A 10,395-nucleotide genomic window follows, 5' to 3' on the forward strand; every position below is an offset into this window, starting at 1 on the left:
TTTATTTTTAAGAGACAGAGAGAGACAGTGTGAGCAGGGGAGGGTCAGAGAGAGAGAGGGAGACATAGAATCTGAAGGAGGCTCCAGGCTCTGAGCTAGCTGTCAGCACAGAGCCCGACGCGGGGCTCGAATCCACGAACTGGAGACCATGACCTGAGCCGAAGCCAGACGCTTAACTTACTGAGCCACCCAGGGGCCCCTATATATTTTTTAACCTTTATTCACTTCTGAGAGAGAGAGAGACAGAGACAGAGTGTGAGCAGGGAAGGGGCAGAAAGAGAGGGAAACACAGAATCTGAAGCAGGCTCCAGGCTCTGAGTTGTCAGCACAGAGCCTGATGCGAGGCTCGATCCCATGGAGCCCAAGATCATGACCTGAGCTGAAGTCAGATGCTCAACTGACTGAGCCACCCAGGTGCCCTTAGGTCTTTAAAAAATTTTTGTTCTCTCTTATTCTGTGAACAGAATCCATACATGTTCAATACACAGAGTTTGGAAGAAAGCATGCAAAATTAAAGTTAATTTAAACAAAGTTGTGTATCTTTCCAGCAGCTACAGTGTAAATATCTTGATGTTTTTCTTTACACATGCACACATGTAACCTATGTTTAAAATTCTGAATGCCATTCTATAATTAGTACTTTGTTCACATAACATTATGAGCCACTGTGTCTTCGAAAATTTAAAGCCTCATAACACTCCCTACTTTTTAGATGTACCAAAAATTCTGTACATATAATTTTGCAACCTACATTTAATACTTTTTTTTCTTAAAGTTTTGTTTTAATGTTTATTTTTGAGAAAGACAAAGTACGAGCAGAGGAGGGGCAGAGAGAGAAGACACAGAATCTGAAGCAGGCTCCAGGCTCTGAGTTGTCAGCCCTGAGCCCAATGCGGGGTTCAAACACAAAAAGTGTGAGATCATGACCTGAGCTGTCAGATGCGAAACTGACTGAGCACCCAGGGGCCCCTTAATACCTGTTTTTATTTATTAAATGCTTCAAACACAGAAGGCATGACAATATGTTAATGGTCCCCTGTGAACTCGTGCAAGCCTTTACCGTCAGACCTTTTGACCCTCCAGAAATGACCTGTTTCTGCTAAAGCCTTCACACGGGCAGCCAGTGCTCATAAATAACACACTATCTTCTGAGGCATGGTAACTTTAAAATTTTGATACAACTTCAGACTTATGAACAAAAGGTTGAAGGGACAATACAAAGAATCCCACAGATCTTTACTCAGACGTGCCAGTTGTTTCCAGGCGCCTTCCATGGCTCATGCTCCTTCCACGTCGCATTTGCACGCACCCCCTCTTCCTCCTGAAGCATTCAGAGCTGAGTTGGAGAGTTCCCATTTCCTAAAACAGGGGCACGGCCTCATTAGCCTGAGCAGCTCCACATCCCAGAGTGCGTAACCTGGCCCACGGTGTCCACACACTCTGCCCTGGCCCAGCGTCCAGTGCAGCACTCTACCGGGTGCCCCCTTGTCTCCCTTGATCTGGAAGGCTCCCCACCTCCTTGGTTTTCCGAGGCACTGGCAGTTGTCCCCGTTGGGTGGACGTTTAGTTTTTTCTGGCCCATGGTCAACCTGCTGCTGCTGGACACATTCCTACGCAGGGTTTGTCCAGCAAGCATTGACTTCATGTGTGGACGCTCCCAGCAGGGAGAATGGAGGCACAGGGCCAGCTCTGTGGACACTTCCGGATGCCAGCAACCTGCTCTTCTGAAGTGTGTGCGTGCGTCTGTACCGCATGGTCCTGCCAGCAGCGAACGACGGCCTGCACGTCCTCTCACGGCACTGTGACTCTTTCTCTAGGACATCAGATATTCTGGCACTTATGCAGGACTGCTTCCTATGACTTTGCCAAACATTACGTGCATATAGCTTGTTTCCTACTTTTGTCATAAGAACACGGTTTCGACAAACACAAAAAAATACTCAGCATCTGATGGCCTCCTCAGGAGAGAATTTTTGGAGGTCTGAGACATGTTCTTAGTGAGACAAGGGCCAGGAAGGCAGCTGCTTGTCCTGCTACAGGTCTTACTTCACGTCATGTTGCCTGCTGTGGCATCAGAATCCGTGACGAGATTAGAGAGAACACTTTCTACACTGTAGCTCTCACAGAAGGTGGGGAATCATTGATCATACATTGCTTTTGCTCACCTCCTTTATCACCCTGGCTCCGGAAGAGATGAGAGATGGTCAGAAAGAGATGGGGACGCACACTGACGGACAGACCTTCAACAGTCTCCTCATTAGGGAAACGAGTGCAGGGGCTGGTGAGTTAGTGATCACGACATGCACACTGTTCTAGAAGCTTACAGGAAGGTCAAGACCTCAATCCCTTGGCCGCCCTCACCAGTATCCACCACGGTTACCAGCTTCCGTGTCTTCAGGCACACATGGAAGTGTGCACGCACACACCTGTGTGCAGATGGTGTGCTCTGTGGGTGTGCATGCACATAGACGGAGGGAGACAGGTGTGCACACATTCTACTGTTGTCTGCACAGAACAGATCTTGTAGGTCATCTCAGTGGGCGGTGTAGATCTCGGTCACTGACATAGTCTCACTGTGTGGTCTTGATCACGGCAGTAACCCGCATCTGGGCTTACTCATGGGCCAGGAACTATTCCGAGCATTTTATGTATATTAATTTTCATGCGCTAATTCACTTAAGCTGTGTGTCACACGTGTGGGTACTCTGTAAATTACTTGCCCAGCTCCCCACTGATCTAGGGATGGAGATTTTCACATCTGATCTGGCTGCATCAGCGAGGTCTTCAAAGACCTTCCTGAGCGGACACGTGGTAGTGAGAGCACCAGTAGGAAGATCTCACTAAGTGGCACTGGTGTCAGGGGACAGGGTTTTCCTCATCAGCCCTGGCTGGAGCCCTCTCCCTCAGCCCTGCGGCTGGTGCCTGGCTGGAATAGATCTGGTTGCTGAAGTTCCTCCTGTCATTCTACCGACACTTCGTTTCTGGTCATGACCACCTGTCACATTCTTGCTGCGTGAATCATTTGCTTCTAGAAAAAGAGGTCTCGTGCTTCCAGGGCCTTCTGTCTTCTGGGCTACATGGCCCAGTTTCTTGGGCCATTCCTGGTAGGGTAGTTTCCAGACACCACCGTCCTGTGACACTCTCCCCTGAACCCGGTCTCATTGCAACTGCAATGCTTAATTCTGTCACAAGAAGTCTGACACACACAAGGCTTAGCTGTACCATATTTGTGGAATGTGGTTCTTAAATCCAAAAGTTATTAAATGTTTCTATTGCAGGGAAGGAGGATTTCACCCCAGTGATCTAAGAAACCAGAAAGAGGGGTGCTTGGGTGGCTCAATCAGTTAAGTGTCAGACTCTTGGTTTTGGCTCAGGTCATGATCTCATGGTTCATGGCTTCGAGCCCCATGTTGGGCTCTGTGTTGGCAGTGCAGAGCTTGCTTTGGATCCTCTTTCTCTGTCTGCCCCTCCCCAGCTTGCACTGTCTCTTGTCTCTCAAAATGAATACGTAAACTTAAAGAAAGAAATACCAGCAGGCACAGGCAAGAAAGCCAGAGGACCGACTGTTAGACCATCACCACCCTGTTGCAGCCAGCCCACAGAAAACATCGTGGCTCTGCCCCAGGCCCCCTTAAGATGGCCAGGAGGTAAGCCTCACAGATTTAATTAATACTGGAGTCTCACAACACAAAGCTCACAGAATCCCGATTTCATTTGTACACCATCGGAATGTCACACCAACACCTGGAAGAACCTCAGCTTGAGGGACAGAAAGCAAGCAGTAGCTAACACTAGGAGACATGGATGTCATGCCGGGATGGCCGTCTACAGGCCTCCGAAGGGAGCGCAGAGCTGCCACGGGACCCCACGGTGCCACTTCCGGATACGTGCCACGCAGAAGCCTATGCCCCGGGCAGTGTTATGTGCATCAGCCGGCAGATACAAACGTCCAAATGTCTGTCAACAGACACGTGGGTGGACAGCACTTGACAAAGCCGCAAAACAGCTGTTACACGGGCATCACAGGGATGGAGCCCTGACTGTGATGTGGCTAACAGCTGCATAGGCCTGGGGAGGACGGGGGCAGGCGTGGGACAGCTAAGGGACACGGGTTCTTCAGCTGACGCAATGTTCTACAAGTGTGAGGCCACTAGAAGCCACTGTCCGCTGTGGGAACGCCAGCTCAGTAAAGCTGCAGAGACAGAGAACATGTGGGGGAGAGCCCCAACAGTGTGGACGGGAAGAGACCCAAGCCCAGCGCTGTGCAGTTGAGCTCCAAACACGACGACAAGGGAAAGGCCGTCTGTGATGAGCACCCTGGGCCGTGAAGTCTGCCACCGGCAAATTCCACTCAGCGTTTACAGAGGAAACAACAGCTGCTCTACACAGGCTTTTCCAGAGAGCAGAAGACAAGGGGCAGCTCCCAGCATGCTTCATGAGGCCAGTGCGACCCTGACAGCCAGGCCAGGCCTACACGGCCAGAACACCACAGAGCCGCGTCGTGCGTGAGCGGACACCGGCATCCCTTGCTCAGAGTGGGATTCACTGTCTGCAAACCAGTTGATCATCTTCAGAGATGCAGAAAAGCATCTGAGAAGAAACACCAGCCCCTCGTGATAAATACCACCCACAAACTGGGAATCGCTTACAAAGGACACGGACAGAAAACCTACTACAAGCACCACTTAGTGGCCAAGACCAAGTGCTTTTGTCCTAAATGAGGAACAAGGAAGGGATGTCCACCCTCCCCATCTCCACGCTGTGCTGGCATCCTGGCCACACAAGAAGAAAGAGAAGTAAGAGGCATTTATATACGTGGGTTGGACAGGAAGAAACAAAACGGTCTCTTATGGAGATGGGACTGTTTACACAGAAAATTCCAGACTATCACAAAGAAAAATTACTAAAAGCGAGTTTAGTAAGGTTGTGGGATACAAAATGCAAAACTGAACTCTATTTCTATATCCTAGTAAAAACTGGATATTAAACTGTTTAAAAAGTACTGACAGCCCCCCACATTTAGGGGTAACTCTTGCAAAACACGTGCAGGACCTGTCACTGGCGGACTACAAAATACCCAGAGAGAAATGAAAAAGAATCAAAATAGCGCAGAGAGTTACGCATTCTCACATCAGAAGGCTCAGTGTTGCTGTAGCTGCGGCTCCTCCCTAGGGTGCATGCCAGCCTGCACACTTCTTATCACAAGACCAGAGCTTTGTGGAAACCGACAGGCTGCTTCTACGGCTTGGATGAAAAACCTGCCGACTTGGAAAACCCAGAACAGAGTGAAGAGGGAAAGAAGCTGGAGGACTGGCGTGGTGCCTGCAGACACACAGCGGAGCTGCGTCATCAACACAGCCTCAGCAGAGGGGACACACGCACATCAGTGGAGAAGAACAGAGTCAGAACAGACCTGCAGACATGTGGTCAATTCACCTGAAACAGTCCTTTCCACAGACTGTACTCGAACAAGTGGATAGCTACACCCACACTGAAACTCCAAATACATCACAGGCTATTCTCTATAGAAAACCTGAAACTAAAACTTCCAGAAGCGGGTGAAAATCTCGTGATCTGGGCAAGGCAAAGTTTCTTTAGATCTGACATCAAAAATATGATCTGGGGTGGGAGGTGGGGGGGGTGGAGGACACATGGGTGGCTCACCTGGTTAAGTGTCTGACTTTGGCTCGGGTCATGATATTGCGGTTTGTGAGTTCGAGCCCCGCATCCAAGCTGACAGCTTGGAGCCTGAAGCCTGCTTTAGATTCTGTCTCCCTCTCTCTCTGCCCCTCCCCAGCTCAGCTCTCTCTCTCAATAATAAATAAATGTTAAAAAAAAAAAAAAAACAACCAAATGAAACCAAAACAAAAAACCATGATCCAGGGGCGCCTGGGTGGCTTAGTTGGTTGAGTGCCTGACTTTGGCTCAGGTCATGATCTCACGGTTCATGGGTTTGAGCCCCGTGTCGGGCTCTGCTGTCAGTGCAAGGTCCTTGGTCTCCCTCCCCCCCCCCTCTTTATGTGCGCTCTCTCAAAAATAAACAAACATCAAAAAAAAAAAAAAAAAGACAATGTGCATTGTCCACATTTCTTATGAAAGACATAGCTTTAGAATCAGAAAAGAGCAACTATGCTAAAAACCGGACACATGTCATCCTAGGTAAGACTGATATGAGCACAGAGCCCCTGGGAGGCAGTCTGCTGACAAACCCGACACTGTGGACTCGGCGGTCTCTGCCACAGAGACATGGAGGCCACCTGGAGCCCAGGCTACCTGGTTGTTGACCACCACGTGGACGGTGCCGTGAGTCGTGTAGGACGGCAGGTCGCTCAGGTGGAAGGTCTCGTACACAATGCCTTGGCCGGCAAAGGCAGCGTCTCCGTGCAGAAGAATGGACATGACCTGTGGATGTGTAGAGACTCCAAATCCAACAGAATCCCAACCACTATGTCCACAAGGCACCCCAGAGATAGTCACTACCTGCTTTTCAAAAATAATGTTTTGAGACCATTTCAAACTTAGAGAAAGTGGCAGGAGAACACAGGACCGCCAGACCCCTCCCAGTGTGTCTGCTCGGTGTCTGCAGACCTGCCACAGAGCCCACGGGATGCCACGCTGAGCATGGCATGGGGGACCCTCCCACCAGGGCAGCAGTGCAGGCCGGGACCCAACTGGGAGCATCTCATTGCCTTTCCTGTGTCCGCGGCCTGGCCAGGCCCAGGGCTCTGTGGTCCGTCACGAGCAGGCTCAGGGGTCACGTTCTCCATGCCAGGACACCCCCAGCTGTGTCCCCCGTTCACTCAGCATTTCCCCTGGGCCATGAGAACGGTGGTGGCCTCCGTGAGGACATCTGTATCCTACTCATGACGGAACTGCCCAGCAGCAGTAACTCCTGCGTGTGTCTGCCTGTGTTCTGGAAGAGCCTTCCTTCTCGCCTTTTGTGTGTCCTACTGTGTGCTCATGGATTCCTATTCCGCCCAGCAGGCTGTAACTGACCAGTGGGATAGTGACCCCGTTGTGCTCACAGCCCCAGATTCGACGTGGGAGCCCCCTGACGTCTGCTCTCTGGCCCAGAAGACGTGCAGCCTCATGCGGCGTGGTCCCAGCACAGCCTGGACCCAGATGCTCCTCTGGAAGCCACTCCTTTATGTAAGACCAGCACCTGCTCACATGGCTATTTGCTGGTCTCTGGGTCTCCAGCGGGACAGCAAGCTGCTGGGGCAACGAAGCCACTCCATGCCCTCCTCCCTGCACGTCCGTTAGCACCTCCTGCACCCCGAGACACTGTTCCCACCACCTTGACATGTCTGTCCCTGGCACCCTTGCTCCTGATGACCTCCCACATGTGCCAGGAAGGGAGGGTCTGCGATGTCCTTCTCGGGGATGAAATCTTGACCTATTAGGACCCTGGCAGGAGCGGGTCTCCAGGCAGCCACCCTGCTGCATGGGGTCCACTTTCCTACAAACACCCCAAGGGCCAATTGGGCCAGACTCTTGTCTTGTCCTAGGTATGGGACACCCTTGGTTGTGCCCTACAGAGGTGACATGACTTCCTAAGTGCTGAGTGGAGATGGTAATAGACTCTAGCCTGAGTCCTCTAAGGAACAGAAATTGCTGACCGTGGGGGCTCTGGGGAGCAGCTCAGAGAACAGCAGGAAGGACTGTGGGGTCTGGGTCATGGCCGAGGTGGGTGCGGTCTCGCCCTGGGCAGCAGCCCTCCCTAAGACTGGAGCCTCCCGGCCTCATGTCAGAGGGAGTGCTCTGAAGGCGGCACTAGGTCATCATACACAACTCCCTCAAAGTCAGCTCATAATACTTGGTTAAGTTCCAGAAACTCGAGGTCTGAGATGCGACTGGGGCTGTGAGGCCATCCTGGCCACCCCCGCGGCCTCACCTTTTTGCCCTCTGTGTCGCCACAGTAAAACTGCTCGGCCTTTGTCTTGCCCATCACCACGGGGTCGGCGGCCTCGAGGTGGGAGGGGTTCGCCACCAGTGACAGGGTGATATTCCTGTCGGTCACGCGGTTGATCCGCCGGTGGTACATGCCCAGGTGGTACTTCACGTCCCCGGATCCCTGAAACACAAATGTCAGTCCTGGCCCTTGGAGTGAGGTGTTCAGGCTCCCATGCTATGTGTCATCCCAGGACCCCTGACCCGGAAAGGTCCCAGTACCAGGACCCCCAACCTGGAAAGCCTCCTCTCAGGACAGCTTCCGCCCACGGCATGGGGAGGTGATCCCCTGCCTAGGGACACATCCTGGCCCACCACCCTCCACCCCTGCAGGAGGCCTAGCGGTGGGGTGGGGGTGGCTGCTGGGCCTTTGACATGGTGGCCGTCCCTCTTTTCTCAGAAAGGACAGCTCTTGGGCCCCTCCTCTGTGAGTGGCTTGGAGTCCAGCCCCTGGAGACCGTCCTGAGAAACACATGAAGAGGGGGTTCCTGTGTGGACTGAGCTACACCAGACGTTTCTGAGAAAGCAGGGGCCTCACCTCATCAGCTGCCTCCAGCTTTGAATCAAACTGGCAGAATATCTGCTCCAGCTCCTTCCTGATGACATTGGCAAGCACGTTCAGCCGCCCCCTGGGACATAGGGATGGGTGAACAGGAGTTGGTAGCTCTGGGCACCCGAGGCCGCGGTGCAGTAGGAGGAGGGAAGGTGGAAATCAGAGAAAGGCCACCGCCCGGGGCGCGCACTCTGCCCTGAGCCTCTGCCCCACCAGCCCTCTTGGCTGCAGCCTCACAGGGTTGGGGTGGGAGGGGAGGAGGCTTGTGGGGACGGTCACCCGGGGCAGGAGGGCAGGCGGGCACCTGTGGGGCATCCCCATGATCACGTAGTCCACTCCATTCTCACTGGACTTATCGATGATGGTCTTGAGTGCAGGAATCAGCACCTCGCATCCCTCCAGACCGAAGCGCTTCTCAGATGACCACTTTCGCTGCAGGAAATCCTCGAACCTGGATGGGGACCGAGCCACCCTGAAGAGCCAGGTCACTGGGGCCAGCACCGCTTGCAGGGCCTGTAGCCACGCTCCCTGGAGCGACCCCCACCCTGCGCGAAGCCCCCACCTGGTGGACCGCACGAGCCTGGCCAGCAGCGTCCGCTTCTCCTCGTTGGTGAACTGCATGATCCCTGGCGTCTCGAACTTCTGCCGGATCCACTGGCATTGCTCCAGGTCATTGATGAACATGAACTCCACCCCGATGTGCTGACAGTACGCCATCTGTTTCACACACACAGACCCCATCAAGGCTGCCTGTCCAGGGCTAGTGGCTGCCCACCCAGCCCGGAGGCTGGAACATATGCAGCAGAGCTGGCTGTGACCTGGGGCAGTGACTGGGGTGGCGCCAGGCCTGAGCCCACAGCCCTCTCTGGCCGCCAGCATGGCCGTGATGTGCTTCTTGGGGGTCATACTGTGCTCAGTGAACAAGAAGGGACAGCAAGAACCACGGGGCCATGGTATCTCTCTTCGTGGCAGGAGGGTGGAAGTACTTGCCAGGGGAACAAAAGATTCTGGAAAGGCAGCTTCCCTGAACCCAAGGTCAGGCTATGCCCGGCGCTGTGACAAAGAAGGGACCATGCTGTTGATAGGTAACAGAGCTCAATGACCACTTAAGATTTGCAGGTGCTTAGATTTTAAATTCTACTTTGAACGACTGCCTCCTCCTGGGAAGGCTGGGTCCTACAGCAAAGGGCCCCAAATGGAGCAGGCATGTCCCATCCACCCCTGGGACAGAGGCCACGTGTCCTGTGGGAAAAGTGGGTCCTGTGGACAGGAAACGGTGAGAGAGGGGACAGGAAGGCTAGAAGGGCCTAGCCTTGGGTGGGGGCTCTCCGCCCCCTTCACCCACCAGGTGTCCAGGGTGAGAGCAAGCCCCAAACTGACACCTGAGCTAAAGAAAGCACCTGGTGTGGAAACAGGGTGATTTTACAGACCCCAAATGTCTCTAGCAGCCACACGGTCCAAGCACTCCAAGCGCCGGTTCTGTCCATGCCCCATGGCTTTTCACAAGACAGAGCCTGCTGGCAGAGGGCCGGTGGGCATGCGCCCCACACCCCTCGCCCCTGCCATCTGGAGCAGTGGAGTCTCTGCACACTGTGCCATGATTGTGAAACAAAGGAAGGTTTGCCCTGAGCTCAAAATAACAGCCAAGCACCACAGTTACCATCATGCTAGCCGGGAGGATGGAGGCCTAGTCTGTGGATGAACAGGAAGCGGAGTTGGGAGGGGTCCTGGTGCCCCAGATGGGTTCATTAACCAGGTCTCTGAGGAGGTCTCTGGGTTAACTGGGAGCGCAAGAAGCCCAGGGCTGGGGCTGTGGGCCACCCTCCCTGACTTCACTGTCAGCATTAGCTTCATGGTGCCCAGGCTGACCCCAGGAGATCACCTAATATGGC

General features: G+C 53.4%; 1 protein-coding gene across 5 annotated transcripts in view; it reads right to left on the bottom strand.

The window, feature by feature from the left end:
- Positions 1–10,395, bottom strand: part of OGDH (oxoglutarate dehydrogenase) — a 61,648-nt gene that overhangs the window by 7,580 nt on the left and 43,673 nt on the right. For all 5 annotated transcript variants that reach the window (XM_029931011.1, XM_029930995.1, XM_029931015.1 and 2 more), the window contains 5 exons: positions 9,066–9,220; positions 8,808–8,954; positions 8,489–8,579; positions 7,895–8,074; positions 6,274–6,402 (listed from right to left, as the gene is read on the bottom strand). In XM_029931011.1, the coding sequence (XP_029786871.1) occupies positions 6,274–6,402; positions 7,895–8,074; positions 8,489–8,579; positions 8,808–8,954; positions 9,066–9,220 (702 nt within the window). The remainder of the gene's footprint in view (positions 1–6,273; positions 6,403–7,894; positions 8,075–8,488; positions 8,580–8,807; positions 8,955–9,065; positions 9,221–10,395) is intronic.

This window comes from Suricata suricatta, chromosome 2 (genome assembly GCF_006229205.1).
Source record: "Suricata suricatta isolate VVHF042 chromosome 2, meerkat_22Aug2017_6uvM2_HiC, whole genome shotgun sequence".
NCBI lineage: Eukaryota > Metazoa > Chordata > Mammalia > Carnivora > Herpestidae > Suricata > Suricata suricatta.